General features: G+C 50.0%; 1 protein-coding gene and 1 non-coding gene across 3 annotated transcripts in view; both read left to right on the plus strand.

The window, feature by feature from the left end:
• LOC140388182 (solute carrier family 25 member 3-like) overlaps nucleotides 1-16,520 on the plus strand; it is a 44,026-nt gene that overhangs the window by 14,928 nt on the left and 12,578 nt on the right. For both annotated transcript variants that reach the window (XM_072471944.1, XM_072471945.1), the window contains exons 3-4: nucleotides 8,820-8,999; nucleotides 10,135-10,316. In XM_072471944.1, coding sequence (XP_072328045.1) covers nucleotides 8,820-8,999; nucleotides 10,135-10,316 — 362 coding nt within the window. The remainder of the gene's footprint in view (nucleotides 1-8,819; nucleotides 9,000-10,134; nucleotides 10,317-16,520) is intronic.
• On the plus strand, nucleotides 10,355-10,606 carry LOC140388676 (small nucleolar RNA SNORA53). Its single transcript, XR_011934247.1, has one exon. It is a non-coding gene; the product is annotated as a small nucleolar RNA SNORA53 (small nucleolar RNA).

The following is a 16,520-nucleotide window of genomic DNA, read 5'->3' on the forward strand; positions in this document are numbered from 1 at the left end:
GACCCTCCGCTATCTCTTCCAACCCGACCGGGGCCCCCAGCCCTTCTACCAGCTCCCCATCCACCTTCGGCAAGGTCAGCCCCCCGGGAAGTGCCTCATCCCCCTCCGGCCCAATTGGGGTTCTGACCTGTACAGCCTACTATAAAACTTATTAATCCCTGCTGAGTTTCCCACCAGGTTCTCGTCTCCATCCTTTACTTTCCCTATCGCCCTGGCTGCCTCCCTCTTTCTAAGCTGCTGTGCAAGCATTCTGCTGGCCTTCTTGCCATGCTCATAGATCGCTCCCTCTCACCTCAGCTGCTCTACTGCCTTCCCTGTGGTTAACTTCCGGTTGCGGCTATCCCTGGGTGGGTCGCACGGTCGGCAGCTCCCGCCGAGAACGGACTTTTGGGCCCTTTTGAGGAGCTCCAGCAGCACTTGAACGATGATTCCCGGTGTGGGAAGGAAGCAGTGAGGTTCCCCCAGCACTGTATGGAGTGGACCAGGAGCGGTCAATAAAGTGGCACTAGAGAAGAGAGGAGAACGGGTGCGAAAAAGCAAGATGGCGGCGGGTGGGGACCAGGCAGCGTAGGCTCAGTGGTCTCGGGAGCAGCAGGAATTTTTGAGAAGCTGCATTGCGGAATTGAAGGCGGAGATGTTGGCCCCTATGAAGGTGTCGATTGAAAGGCTGGTGGAGATCCAGAAGATGCAGGGGACAGCGATAAAGGAGGTGCAGCAGATGGCCTCTGATAATGAGGATGAGATCCTGGACCTGGCTGTTAAAGTGGAAGCGTACAATGCGCTGCATACAAAATGGCAGGAGGCGTTCGAGGACCTGGAGAATAGGTTGAGGAGGAAGAATCTGCGGATTCTGTGTCTCCTTGAGGGCGTGGAGGGGTCAGATGTTAGGGCGCATGTGGCTAAGATGCTGATGGGCGCGGGAGCCTTCCCAAGGCCCCTGGAGCTGGATGGGACGCACAGGGTCCTGGTGAGGAGGCCGAGGGCGAATGAGCTGCCGAGGGCCATGGTGGTGAGGTTCCACCGCTTCACTGAAGGAGTGGAGCAGTAGGTGGGAGAATGCCGAAATCCGCATCTATCAGGACTGGAGTGCAGAGCTAGCCAAGAAGCGGGCAGGGTTCAACCGGGCCAAGGCGGTTCTCCACGGAAAGGGGGTGACGTTTGGGCTGTTACAGTCGGAGCGGCTGTGGGTCACTTATCAGGACCGTCACCACTATTTTGATACGCCGAATGAGGCGTGGACTTTATCAAAAATGAGAAGGTGGACTCAATGGTTTGTAGCATGTTACGGGGGATGCTGGGGAGTGGGAGGGGGTGATGTTTTTTCTTTGTGGGCTTGTTTGGGGGGGTTGTTCCCCGCCTTTTCTTGGGGTTGTGTGGCCCTGGGCCTTCGGGGATTGGGATGAGGCTGCAGGGGGCGGGGTTGGCCCAGGCAGGCAGTGGGGGCTTTTTCCTTTGAAAAGGAGGCGGGGCCCGAGGCGGGCGGTGATACTGGCTTGGTGTCCTCATTGGTGTAGAGGGGGGGACTTCGGCCATCCCACTTTAGTGGGGGGAGGACTGGAGACTTTGAGAGGGAATCCAATAGGGGGATCGGAGACCGAGGCGGGAGCAGCCGGGGTCAGCAGGAGTCAGCTGACTTACGGGAGTGCAATGGGGGGAGCAGGGGGGTTAAGCAGTTGCTTGGGCGGGGGGGGAGAGAACTGGGTTGCTGCTGTGCTGACTGAGGGGGTGTTGAAGGTAAGAGGTAGAGGCGGGGGGGGCTGGAGAGTGCGGGAGGCGCGGGCGTGTGGCTGGCCTAAAGGAGATGGCTAGTCCGGGGGGGGGGGGGGGGGGGGTGCGGGTAGTCCCCCGATCCGGCTGATCATGTGGAACGTGAGAGGCTTGAATGGGCCGGTCAAGAGGGCCCGGGTGCTTGCGCACTTAAAGGGGCTAAAGGCAGACGTAGCCATGGTACAGGGGACGCACCTGAAGATCGGGGATCAGACCAGGTTGAGGAAGGGATGGGTGGGGCATGTTGCTGATTTTCTCCTTGGTTCAATTGCTCTGTTTTATTACCTTTGCTCTCGAGTCGCCAGGTATCTTTATGATACCGCCACGAGGTTCAAGTACAAGTAATGATCAATAACCCAATACACCGATTGGTAAGATTTAAATCAAAGCACATTTATTATACACAGTAATCGCTACTCATGCATAAATTCTGCGTCTAAGCTACTTCTACAACTAACAGGCCTATACTTAACTTCGGACTGGCCCACCAGGTCAGGGGAACAAATGGCCTTTCGTTCGGGTTCAGAGTCTGCGGGATTCGAAGTTGGTACGATTGGTAGCTAGGAGCGCCTATCACGTAGCGAGCGTTGAATTAAGACTTATGGACTTCGGTGATCACTGGAGTCACTGCTCCGGTCACGGTCAATGTTGGTTCATGTTGCTGGGTGACCCAGGCAGTACGCAGAGGTGAAGAAGAGAGCGATTTGAACTTGGGGCTCAATTCTTATAGTCCCCAGGGGCTTACTGCCTTTCGGGGCGGACCCTGTACCTGGTCCCAAGTGACTGGACTTTGTCCCAATTGCTTGGTTCGATTTTCTCCAATACTGGAGCGGTTCCCTGATCGATGGGCGGTCTTGAGGTGCTCGTTCACCTCCTTTGTGTTGGCTCCTGCTGGCACCGAGGAGTCTGGCTTTGCTTTGTGTCAAAAATGTTACTGATTGTTCCCGGGGATTGCTCATCAGTACGCAGATGGCTGCTACTTTGTTATGTTGATGGCCGCTGGTATCGATGTTGTCTGGCTTTTGCAGAGGTAAATACACAGCAAACCTGCAGCCACTGGTTTCTGTCTTGTTGGCTGACTTTCCCATTAGCCTTTGCCGTTCGCCATTTTAAATCGGGAGTTGGCCTCTTTAGGTGGCTACAGGCAGGTTTTTCACTCTGGGCTGGATGCGAAAAACAGGCGGGTCGCAATCTTGGTGAGTAAGCGGGTGGCATTTGAGGAGGTGGCAGATAAAGGGGGTCGATATGTGATGGTGAGTGACAGGCTGCAGGGGGCCCGGGTGGTGCCCCAACCTTGGACTATGCAGGGTTCATGAAGCGGATGTTGAGTCAGATCACGGATCTGGAGTCAGGTAATCTGATAATGGCGGGGGGGGGGGGCTTCAACACGGTGCTGGATCCGGCACTAGATCGGTCGAGGCCGGCAGCAGCCAAGGTCCTGAGGGGGCTTATGGATCAGATGGGGGGAGTGGATCCGTGGGGGTTTGCCAGGCCAAGGGCGCGGGAGTTCTCCTTCTCCCATGTGCACAAGGCCTACTCGCGAATAAACTTTTTTGTGGTAAGCAGGACACTGATCCCGAGAGTGGCCATTACGATTTCGGATCGCGCCCCGCACTGGGTGGAGCTGGAGTTGGGGGAGGAGAGGGGCCAGCGCCCGTTGTGGCGAATGGATGTGGGACTGCTGGCGGACGAGGAGGTTTGGGGGCGGGTTCAGCGGTGCATCCAAAGATATGTGGAGGCCAATGATAATGGGGAGGTGTCGGTGAGTGTGTTTGGGAGGCACTGAAGGCAGTGGTCATGGGGGAGCTAATTTCAATCCGGGCTCACTGGGAGAAGAGGGAGAGGATGGAGAGGGAGAGATTGGTGGGGGAGATGCGGAGGTTGGATAGGAGATACGCGGAATCCCCTGAAGAGGGGCTGCTGAGGGAGCGCCGGAGCCTCCAAACTGAGTTTGACTTGCTGACCACTGGGAAAGCTGAGGCCCAGTGGAGGAGGTTACGGGGAGCAGTGTATGAGTATGGGGAGAAGGCGAGTTGGATGTTGGCGCATCAGCTGCGGAGGAGGGAGGCGGCTAGGGAGATTTGGGGAGTCAGCGATAGATGGGGGAGCATGGTGAGGAGTCCAGCTAAAATAAACCAGGTCTTTCGGGATTTTTATGGTAAGTTGTACAAGTCAGAACCCCCGGGGGGGGGGGGGTGGCAGTTCCTGGACCAACTGAAGTTCCCAAGGGTGGAGGAAGGGCGGGTAGAGGGTTTGGGGGCCCCGATCGAGATTAAGGAGCTCGTTAAGGGGTTGGGGACTTTGCAGGCGGGCAAGGCCCCGGGCCGGATGGGTTCCTGGTTGAGTTCGATAGGAAGTTCTCGGAGCTGTTGGGCCCGTTGTTGCTGAGAACCTTTAATGAGGCGAAGGGAAAGGGAATCCTTCCCCCGGTGATGTCGCAGGCTTTGATCTTGCTTGTCCTCAAGCGGGATAAGGACTCGCTGCAGTGTGGCTCTTGTAGGCCGATTTCGCTCCTCAATGTGGATGCCAAGCTGTTGGCAAAAATTTTGGCCACCAGGATTGAGGATCGTGTCCCGGGAGTGATACATGAGGACCAGACGGGGTTTGTGAAGGGCAGGCAGCTGAACACGAACGTGCGGAGGCTCCTGAATCTGATTATGATGCCCTCGGAGTGGGGGGGGGGGGGAAAGAGATGCAGAAGTGGTAGCGGTAATGGACGCGGAGAAGGCCTTTGACTGGGTGGAGTGGGAGTACCTGTGGGAGGTGTTCGGCAGATTTGGGTTCGGGGAGGAGTTCATAGGGTGGGTTAAATTGCTGTACCACGCCCCGGTGGCGAGTGTATCGACGAACGAGCTGCGGTCAAGGTATTTTAGGTTGTACCGTGGAACAAGGCAGTGGTGCCCTTTTGTCTTCCCCCCCCCCCCCCCCCCCCCCAGCTCTTTGCCCTGGAGATTAAGCCGCTGGCCATGGCGTTGAGGGAGTCCAGAAACTGGAGGGGGTTGGTTCGGGGGGAGCACCGTGTCTCACTATATGCGGATGACCTGCTGCTGTACATTACGGATCTGATGGAGGGGATGGGGGAGGTCATGCAGACCCTTAGGGAGTTTGGAGACTTCTCGGGATATAAGCTCAACGTGGGGAAGAGCGACCTGTTTGTGGTGCATGCGAGGGGCCAGGAAAAGAGGTTGGAGGAGCTACCACTCAAGATGGTGCAGAGGAGTTTTCGGTATTTGGGTATCCAGGTGGCTAAGAGTTGGGGGGGATCTTGCATAAGCTCAATCTGGCACGGCTGGTGGACCAGATGGAGGAGGACTTCAGGAGGTGGGACATGTTGCCACTCTCCCTGGCGGGTAGGGTGCAGTCCGTTAAGATGACGGTCCTCCCCAGGTTCCTGTTCGTCTTTCAGTGCCTGCCCATTCTCATCCCCAAGGCCTCCTTTAAGCGGGTAAACAGGCGCATTGTGGGATTTGTGTGGGCAAATAAGACCCCGAGGGTTAAGAGGCTGTTCTTGGAGTGCAGTCGTTGGCGCTGTCGAACCTGTGCAGCTATTACTGGGCAGCGAATGTGTCTATGATTCGGAACTGGGTAATGGAGGGAGAGGGGGCGGCATGGAAAAGGTTAGAGGCGGTGTCCTGTATAGGTAATAGCCTGGGGGCACTGGTGACGGCACCGTTGCCGCTTCCACCGACGTGGAATACCACGAGCCCAGTGGTGGCAGCGACATTGAGGATTTGGGGGCAGTGGAGACGGCAAAGGGGGGAGGTAGAGGCCTCAGTCTGGGCTCCGATACGGGACAACCATAGGTAGGATAGATGGTGGGTTCCTCAGCTGGCACCGGGCAGGAATTAAAAGGATGGGGGATTTTTTCATCGATGGGACTTTTGCCAGTCTGAGGGCACTGGAGGAGAAATTTGGGTTACCTCCAGGAAATGCCTTTAGGTATATGCAGGTTCGGGCGTTTGTGAGAAAGCAGGTAGGGGAATCCCCGCTGCTGCTTGTCTGAAGGATACAGGACACGGTGGGTTCGGGCGTGTGGGTCGGGGAGGGTAAGATATCGGAGATATACCAGGAGCTGCAGGAGGCGGAGGAAGCCTCGGTGGAGTAGCTGGATGGGGGCCTGTGGGCTGATGCCCTAGGCAGGGTCAATTCCTCCTCATTTTGCGTCAGGCTCAGCCTGGTCCAGTTTAAAGTGGTGCACAGGGCGCATATGACGGGCGAGGATGAGTACGTTTTTTTGGGTAGACGACAGGTGTGTGAGGTGTTCGGGGAGTCCAGCAAACCACGCCCATATGTTTTGGACATGCCCGGCGCTTACAGAATTTTGGAAGGGCTTCGCAAAGGCTATGTCCAAGGTCTTGGATACTCGGGTAAAACCGAGCTGGGGGATAGCGATATTTGGTGTATCGGACGATCCGGGAGTGCAGGAGTCTAAAGAGGCCAGAGTTCTGGCCTTTGCCTCCTTGGTAGCCCGGAGAAGGCTCTTGTTAATGTGGAGGGACGCAAAGCCCCCAAGCGTAGAGGCTTGGGTCAACGGCATGGCGGGGTTTCTCAGGTTGGAGAAGATAAAGTTTGCCTTGCGAGGGTCCTTGCAGGGGTTCTCCGGCAACCGTTCCTTGACTTTCTCGCGGAATGTTAGTTGGAGGTCAGCAGCAGCAACCTGGGGGGGGGGGAGACTGATTTATTTTTCTTTTTGTAAAGGGCGCATGCTTTGAGATGGTGTTTTAATCGTTTAGAGGGTTAAGTTTTGTTTCGTTGGCATATTGCCCTGTTTTCTACACATTATTTACCTTTTTGGAGTGTTTTGTAAAAATTATTGAAAAACCTTGAATAAAAATATTTATATGAAAAAAAACAAGCCGAACTCCGCCTGTAGCCTCCGCCGTTCCCTTAAAAGCCCTGCCTCTGGGGTCTCCGCATACCTCCTATCGATCTGTAGTATCTCCTTTACCAGTCGGTCCGTCTCTGCCCTTTCTGTCTTCCTGTGGGCCCGTATTGAGACCAGCTCCCCTCTAACCACTGCTGCCGAAACTTCCCCCGTGTTGTTGACTTCCAGGTAGTTCTGAATACATTTCCTTAGCCGCCCGCACACCTCATCAGCTAAAAGACCCACGTCTAACCTCCAGTGCGGGCGCTGGTTACTGTCTTTACTAACCTGTAGGTCAACCCAGTGCGGAGCATGGTCTGAGATTGTGATCGCCGAGTATCCTGTGTCCATCACCTCCGTCAGTAAAGCTCTGCTCAGAATAAAGAAATCGATCCGGGAGTACACTTTATGCACATGTGACAATTCCTTCACCCTCGGCTGCCCAAATCTCCATGGGTCCACCCCCCATCTGCTCTATGAACCCTTTTAGTTCCTTTGCCATTGCTGGCACCCTGCCTGTTTTTGAGCTTGGCTGGTCTAAACCAGGGTCAATAACTCTGTTGAAGTCCCCTCCCATGACCCAATTTATGGAAGTCCAGGTCCGGTGTCTTCCCCAGCATTCTCTTTATGAACTCCACATCGTCCTAATTTGGCGCATACACGTTTACTAGTACCGTGTACTCCCTCCAATTTCCCACTGATTTCCCACCGGTACCGTAGTACCGTGTACCCCCTCCAATTTCCCACTGATCATAATGTACCAGCCTCCCACATCCGAAACTATTCTACCCGCCTCAAATACCACCTGCTTGTTGATGAGGATCGTGACCCCCCCCCTTGTCTTCAAGTCCAGTCCCGAGTGAAAGACTTAACCGACCCAATCTGTCCTCCATCCAATCTGGTCAGCTACTCGAAGGTGCGTCTTCTGCAGCAGTACCACGTCTGCCTTCAGTCCCCTCAAATGTGCAAACACGCGTGCCCTCTTGACCACCGTTGAGCCCTCGTAGTTTCCAGGTAATCTGCCTAGTTGGAGGGTTATTACTCCCCACTTCGCCGATCAGCCATCCCCTTTCTTAGGCCAGTCTCCAGCCCGTGCTCTGCGCCTCCACCGGCCCGCCCCCTGGCAGCCTCCGTGCCTCTCTGTCCCTCAGCAACAGTCCCTCCCTCGCCAGCAGAACACACTCTTTTACCCCCCCCCCCCTTAGTAACAGCACAATGTAAATCGACCCCTTTGATAAGCCTAACATCTGCTCACCCCCCACTACGCTTCTAGCTCGCCCAGCTTGCTTGGTGGCCCCCACCCCGGCGCCAGAAAGTCTCCCACCTATTGTTCTCACTCCCCCCCCCCCCCGGCTCGTGTGCACGCATTCCAATGACAAACAACCCCAACACAATTGCCCGCCAGAGTAAAAAACTGCGAAACAAAGTAAAAATCAAGCAAGAGATCCAACATCTATACCTCCATCCCCCAACAGTGCAAATGTAAACTTTAACTCGCTCAACTCTGCAACTGGCCCCAAATCAATACAGAAGGCATTACAAATAGCGTCCACAAAACGAGAAACTTTTTTTGAACATGAGCGCTGCAGCAAAGTTCAAAAGTTCAGTCCACCACCAGTCCTTTCCTTTTCGCGAAGTCCAGCGCTTTCTCAGGCGACTCGAAATAAGTGTTGCTCCTCGTACGTGACCCAAAGACGGGCCGGATACAGCAGTCCGAACGTCACCTTTTTTCTTTAAAGGGGTCAACCTGATCTAAAGCCCGCTCTTCTCCTGGTCACCTCCGCACTCTGGTCCTGATAGATCCACAGGATACTGTTGTCCCATTTACAGCTCCGTGTCTGCTTGGCCCACTGTAAAATGCGCTCCCTGTCCAAGTACCTGTGGAATCGCACCACCATTGCCCTCGGGTCTGAATTTGACATTTTCTTAACATGAAATAATACTCGCATGTACTGAGATGCGGAGGGAGATTTAATTGATTCACATGCTGTAATTATATCAAGCTGGCATTTGGCTGGTGGCTGGTAAATCAATGTGTGCTTGCCAATTAATGCAGTTTTGCCAGATTTGGATTTGTTGAATCTAGATTGACTATCACCAATTGCCACAGGAATGTTTTATTCCCTGTTCTAGGGTGCGGCATGTAGACTTTGTCTTCATATGAAATATTTTTTTACATTGTGACTAGGTGGATCCTGGAAAATACCAGAGCATCTTCAAAGGGTTTTCTGTCACTGTGAAAGAAGATGGAATCCGTGGTCTGGGGAAAGGATGGGCTCCAACCTTCATTGGCTATTCAATGCAAGGGCTGTGCAAATTTGGTTTCTATGAAATTTTCAAGAATGTTTATGGTGACTTGCTGGGTGAAGTAAGTATTTTTCAAATCTTCTGTCGAGCTTCTAATAAAGACTGCTAGGTTGTATTTTCCTGCTGTAATTGAACTATAGTTTGTGCTACACAGTTAGAAATGTGAGAAGCATTCCGCTAATGGAGTATATAAGAGGAGAGGGAAGTTGAACACCGATGATGTGTTGGGTTTAAAAATAGAGGTTGAAGTCTTCTCGGTTGGTTTGTTTGGGGGCCAGCATTAACCACCGGTCAGATGATACAGTTTTGATTTGGAGTTTATCTACCAGGGAGGATTAGCCCCAAACCACTTTCTAAATAAAGTCAAAGAAGTCAATCAGGACAAACTGGCCAGTTAGAAAGATGAGCCTTGAGTTTTGACTGTCAGAATATCTGAGTTTGGCCGTGAGGTTTGCATTCTGATGGACACGTTGGCATCTACCCAAGCTGTCATGCAGAATCTGTGCAGAGCTGTGATAATATGGAGTTGTCCCTACTTCTGTAGTTTCGGAATGCGTTATCTATGGCCCAGTTTCAGAATGCATTATCTATAGGGTGAGGGTTAACTGGATATGTTAGTTTTGATGATGGTTTTTTGGTACAGCATTAATAAAATTAATTTTTTTTGAGTAAATTAAGGGGAAATTTAGCACGTTCAATCCACCTACCTGCACACTTTTTTGGCTTGTGGAGGTGAAACCCATGCAGACACTGAGAATGTGCAAACTCCACACAAGCAGTGACCCGGGGCCGGGATCAAACCCGGGTCCTCAGCATCATAGGCAGCAGTGTTAACCACTGTGCCGCCCCAAGCATTAGTAAAATTAACGCTGATCGTTTCACATTTTCCTTTTAGCGTTTTTTTTAAATTATTGCAGCTTTGAGTTTTGTATACTTTAATTTTGTTAGTAAAATGCACTTTTTAAAGAAATTCCTAGATTTTCGTGCCAGGAGATTGTAGTTTTATAGCCAGTAGGAGTGCAGTGACTAGTTTTGCACTTCACCACCTTACCCTCTTCCATTCCTTTAATTGTATGTTGGTGATCAATCTTTGAAACTACACTACATTTCAATGTGAAAAGACTCACATTTTGAGAACTAGAAACTAATGATTAAATATTCATTGGGAAAGGTATAATCTTGCTTCTTCATTTTAGGAAAATGCGTACCTCTGGCGCACGTCTCTGTACCTTGCTGCATCTGCCAGTGCTGAATTCTTTGCTGATATTGCACTTGCTCCAATGGAGGCTTGTAAGGTCCGAATTCAAACCCAACCTGGTTATGCAAACACTCTGAGAGAAGCTTTTCCTAAAATGCAGGCTGAAGAAGGCATTTGGGCGTAAGTGTGAATCGTATTCATTGAATAAAACTTGACACAACACATTCCTTAGATCCACCTTTGTGATATATCTGTTTTGCTGTATTGGCAGACCTCATGTATCATGGGTTCTCCAATATGGTTTCTCCAATATGGTTATCAGATAATCCACAACTTCTGTGGTACAGTCAAAGGTGCTTGAGTCATTGATGTGTGAGAATAATATACCTGCAAGTTGGCCATATGTGTTTCAGTGTGAACGGCCTGTATTCAGCATGCTGTTATCTGCCATTGGGACCCATGCGGACACAAACTATTTTTTGTTTATTTACGCGGGTATGTACAAATTAGGACTAGGGCACTCAGTCCACCGAGGCTGCACTAACTATCCCCATATCCCTTGCTGTCTTTACTATCTAGAAATGTATCGATCCATGTTGAAAATGCACAAAGACAGCCCTCTGGAACAGAGAATTCCAAACACTCATCGCCCCCGAGTGAAGAAATTCTTCCTAACTTCCATCCTAAATGGCTTAATCTGAAACTGGCCCCATTCCACACCCAAATACCAAATGTGGAGAAACATCCTTTTATCCAACTACCCTGTAATAGAATTTACAGTGCAGAAGGAGGCCATTCGGCCCATCGAGTCTGCACCGGCTCTTGGAAAGAGCACCCCACCCAAGCCCACACCACCCTATCCCCATAACCCAGTAACCCCACTCAACCAACGCGAAGGGCAATTTTGGACACTAAGGGCAATTTATCACAGCCAATCCACCTAACCTGCACATCTTTGGACTGTGGGAGGAAACCGGAGCACCCGGAGGAAACCCACGCACACACGGGGAGAACGTGCAGACTCCGCACAGACAGTGACCCAGCTGGGAATCGAACCTGGGACCCTGGAGCTGTGAAGCAATTGCGCTAACCGCTATGCTACCGTGCTGCCCACTAATGTTCTGTAAGCATTTGGTATGCTCCAAAGAGATCATTTCTCATTCTAAACTGTGGAGAATATAGGTCCGATTTCCTTAATCTCCTCTTGTCGGGCCTCCCCAAGGTTCAGTTTAGTGCATCTTTACTCTACTCCCTCCGTATGCTTCCTTTGATATGGAGACCAAAACAGTACACAATACCCTAGCCACAGTCTCCAAAGCTCTGTACAGTGGTGCAAGACTACATTTGGTGCACCTGCATGTTGGCTATCTGGCTTCTGAACAAGGGTCCCTTTTGACACTTCCACTCTCATCGGTTAACTACTCTGCATTTTTGTTTTTCCTAGCAAAGTGGATTTTTCCACATTGGATACCATCTACCAAGTTCTTTTCCCACTCAACTTGTCGAAATCTCCTTGAAGTGTCTTTGCATCCTCATGCAACTCTCATTCCCACCTAGTTTTGTCTTCAGCAAACTTGGATATATTAATTTGGTCTCCATCTCCAAATCTTTGATATTGATAGGGCCCAGGCACTGATTTTCATGGTATCCGACAACCTGCTAACCTGAGTGTCCTGTTTAATCGGGAAGTTGTGGTAAAGTCACCAGATTACTAATCCGGAGGCCTAGACTGGTGCTCTGGGGTCAAAGATGTGCAGTTTAGGTGAATTAGCCATGCTAAATCGTCCATTGGTGTCCCAAAGGTTAGGTAGAGTTATGGGGGTAGAGTGGAGGCATGTGCTTAAGTAGGGTGCTCTTTCCAAGGGCAGGTGCAGACTCTATGGGCCAAATCGTCTCCTGCACTGGGGATTCTATGGGTTTGAATCCCACCATTGCTTCGGGTGGCACTTAAATTATGTTAATAACCCTGGAATGACTAAATCAGTAATAGTGACCATGAAACCATTGTTTTGTTGTTTAAAACTCATTGGTTCACTAATATCCTTGAGGGAAAGTTGTCCTTGCCTGGAGGTCCATTAACTCAGTTTGCTGGACGGTCTGGTTCATGATGTGGAGTGATGCCAAGAGCACAGGTTCAATTTCCATCGCGGCTGAGGTTATTCTCCATCTTGTTCATTGCCTGAAATGTGTTGACCTTTAGGGTAAATCACCGCCATGCTCATTAGTGAGTGATTGCTGAAGAACCTGTCGCAGCCATGACAGTATCAGGAGTAATTACTGTTACCTACATCAAATACATTGTCCTCATCTACACACCTGGTCACCTCTTTGAAAACGTCAATCATGGGGTAGCCAATATTGGATCTAGTTATGAGTAATGAAAATATTTATCAAATACTGATCATAACATGATTTAATTTAGTGTAGCGTTTGAAAGCATGTTTCTGACACTAGAATGTTAGACTTTGGTAAGGCTGACTTTAACGGGATGAGACAGACTATCCAAGGTAAACTGTTAATGAGTCATACAATCTATGGCAGAGACAGGCCCTTCAGCCCGAACTAGTCCATGCCAACCAAAAAGCCCAACTAAGCTAACTCCATTTGGCCCATTTCCCTCTAAACCTTTCCTATCCATGTATCTGTCCAAATGCCTTTTTTAATGTCGTCAATGTCTCTGCCTTAACCACTTCCTCCGGCAGCTCATTCTGCATACGTCCCTCCTTCTGTGTAAAAAGAAAGTTGATCCTCTGGTTCCCATTAATTCTTTCCCCTCTTAAAATTAAAACCTAGGTGAACTTGGAGCGTGGATTGGTACTGGGACTACGATGTTGTGGCCATTACGGAGACATGGTTAGAACAGGGACAGGAATGGTTGTTGGAAGTTCCGGGGTATAGATGTTTCAGTAAGAGTAGGGAAGGTGGTAAAAGAGGTGGAGGATTAGCATTGATAATCAAGGATAGTTTAACAGCTGCAGAAAGGCAGTTTGAAGGGGATCTGCCCACTGAGGTAATATGGGCTGAAGTTAGAAATACGAAAGGAGCGATCACATTGTTAGGAGTTTTCTATAGGTCCCCAAATAGTAATAGAGATGTGGAGGAAGAAATTGAAAAACCGATTATGGATAGATGTGGAGGTCTCAGGGTAGTTGTCATGGGTGACTTTAACTTTCCAAATATTGATTGGAACCTATATAGGTCGAACAGTACAGTGTGTGCAGGAGGGTTTCCTGACACAATATGTGGATAGGCCGACAAGAGGGGGGGCCACATTGGATTTGATACTGGGTAATGAACCGGGCCAAGTGTTAGATTTGTTTGTGGGAGAGCACTTTGGAGATAGTGACCACAATTCAGTGTCTTTCACTATTGCAATGGAGAGGGATAGGGCCATACGGCAGGGCAAGGTTTATAATTGGGGGAGGGGTAATTATGATGCGATTAGGCAAGAATTAGGGAGCATAAGATGGGAACAGAAACGCGGGGAAACGCACAAATGAAAAGTGGAGCTTGTTCAAGGAACAAATACTGCGTGTCCTTGATAGGCATGTCCCTGTCAGGCAGGGAGGAAATGGCCGTGTGAGGGAACCATGGTTCACAAAAGAGGTTGAATGTCTTGTCAAGAGGAAAAAGGAAGAGTATTTAAGGATGATGAAACCAGGTTCAGTAGGGTCGCTTGAGGGTTACAAGGTAGCAAGGAATGAGCTGGAAAAAGGGCTTCGGAGAGCTAGGAGGGGGCATGAGAAGTCCTTGGTGGGTCGGATCAAGGAAAACCCCCAAGCTTTTTACTCATGTGAGAAATAAAAGAATGACCAGGGTGAGGGTAGGGCCGGCCAAGGACAGTAGTGGGAACTTGTGCATGGAGTCGGAAGGAATAGGAGAGGTGTTGAATGAATACTTTTCTTCAGTGTTCACAAAGGAGAGGGGCCATGTTTTTGAGTATGTGTGTGATTCAGGCGGGTAGGCCGGAGGAGGTAGATGTTCTGAGGAAGGATGTATTAGCAATTTTGAAAAACCTGAGGGTCGACAAGTCCCCTGGGCCAGATGGGATATATCCAAGGATTCTTTGGGAGGCAAGGGATGAGATTGCAGAGCCTTTGGCTTTGATCTATAGGCCCTCGCTGTCCACTGGGATCGTGCCAGAGGACTGGAGAGTGGCGAATGTTGTTCCTCTGTTCAAGAAAAAGAACAGGAATGACCCTGATAATTATGGGCCAGTTAGTCTTACTTCGGTGGTCGGGAAGATAATGGAAACGGTGCTGGAGGATAGGATTTATGACCATTTGGAAAGATGCAGCTTAATCCGGGATAGTCAACACGGACTTGCCTCACAAATTTAATTGAATTCTTTGAGGAGGTAACTAAGTGTGTAGATCAAGGTAGAGCAGTTGATGTCGTATACATGGATTTTAGTAAGGCATTTGATAATGTTCCCCATGGTCGGCTCATGAAGAAAGTAAGGAGGTGTGGGATAGAGGGAAATATGGCCAATTTGATAAGTAACTGGCTATCACATAGTGATAGAGGGTGGTGGTGGGTGGAAAATTTTCAGACTGGAGACCAGTTCCCAGCGGTGTACCACAGGGATCAGTGCTGGGTCCTCTGCTATTTGTGATTTTTATCAATGACTTGGAGGAGGGGGCTGAAGGGTGTGTCAGTAAATTTGCTGATGACACCAAGATTGGTGGAGTAGTGGATAAGGTGGAGGGCTGTTGTAGGCTGCAAAGAGACATTGATAGGATGCAGAGCTGGGCCGAAAAATGTCAGATGGAGTTTAACCCTGATAAGTGCGAGGTGATTCATTTTGGTAGAAAAAATTGAATGCGGATTACAGGGTCAATGGCAGGGTTCTGAGGAATGTGGAGGAACGGAGAGATCTTGGGGTTCATGCCCACAGATCTTTGAAGGTTGCCACTCAAGTCGATAGAGCCATGAAGAAGGCTTATAGTGTGTTAGCGTTTATTAACAGGGGGCTTGAGTTTAAGAGCTGTGGGGTTATGCTGCAACTGTACAGGACCCTAGTGAGACCGCATTTGGAATATTGTGTACAGTTCTGGTCACCTCATTAGAGGAAGGATGTGGAAGCATTGGAAAGGGTGCAAAGAAGATTTACCAGGATGCTGCCTGGTTTGCAGGATAGGTCTTATGAGGAAAGGTTGAGGGAGCTAGGGCTTTTCTCTTTGGAGCGGAGGAGGTGAGGGATGACTTAATAGAGGTTTATAAGATAATGAGGGGGATAGATAGTGGACGTTCAGAGACTATTTCCTCGGGTGGATGTAGCTTTTTTATGAGGGGGCATAACTATCAGATTCAGGGTGGGAGATATCGGAGGGATGTCCAAGGTAGGTTCTTTACTCAGAAAGTGGTTAGGGTGTGGAATGGACTGCCTGCTGTGATCGTGGATTCGGACACTTTAGGAACTTTCAAGCGGTTATTGGATAGGCACATGGAGCACACCAGAATGACAGGGATAGCTTGATCTTGGTTTCGGACAGTGCTCGGCACAACATCGAGGGCCGAAGGGCCTGTTCTGTGCTGTACTGTTCTATGTTCTATGCCCTCTAGTTCTCGATTCCCCAATCCTGGGGAAAAGACTCCTATCCACCTTATACACCTCTATAAGATCACCCCAAAGAAAAAAGTCCTAGCCTGTCCAATCTCTATAACTCAGTCCCTTGAGTCCTGACAACGTCCTTGCAAATCTGTCAGGCGACTGATCAGTGAAGAATATTTAAATTAGTACAGAGCAAGTATGTACCCTGAGAAGAAAAGGCTCCACTTCACCAAAAAAAAGCAGCCATGGACAACTTAAGAGTTTGGGGACAGCATAAAATTAAAAGAAAGGGATTACAAAAATGCAAGAAATAGCGCGGATCCAGATGAATGGGATAGCTACAAGGACCAGCAACAGGTCACAAAGCTTATAAGAGTGACTAAAAGGGATTATGAAAGGAAACGTGAAGGGGCATCAAAAGCAATGAGGGTGGCTGAAAGCAATTGTAGGCATGCTAAAAGCTGAACGTGGAGATATTGTCATCAAAATGGGGAAGTGGTAGACAGTTGAACATACATAGAACATACAGTGCAGAAGGAGGCCATTCGGCCCATCGAGTCTGCACCGACTCACGTGGTGAGTGGGAAGCTGGAGGGGGTGCAGGTGCTACTCGTGAATGTGTATGCTCCGAATTGGGATGATGTGGAATTTGAGGCGGGTGTTGGGTAAGATCCCAAACCGAGAGTCACATAACTTGATCATGGGGGAGATTTTAAGACGGTCATTGATCCGGAATTGGACCGGTCAAAATCCAGGACGGGGAGGGTGACAGCTGTGGGAAAGGAATTGAAGGGGTTTATGGAACAGATGGGGGGGGGGAAGTAGACCCA

This window comes from Scyliorhinus torazame, chromosome 13 (genome assembly GCF_047496885.1).
Source record: "Scyliorhinus torazame isolate Kashiwa2021f chromosome 13, sScyTor2.1, whole genome shotgun sequence".
NCBI lineage: Eukaryota > Metazoa > Chordata > Chondrichthyes > Carcharhiniformes > Scyliorhinidae > Scyliorhinus > Scyliorhinus torazame.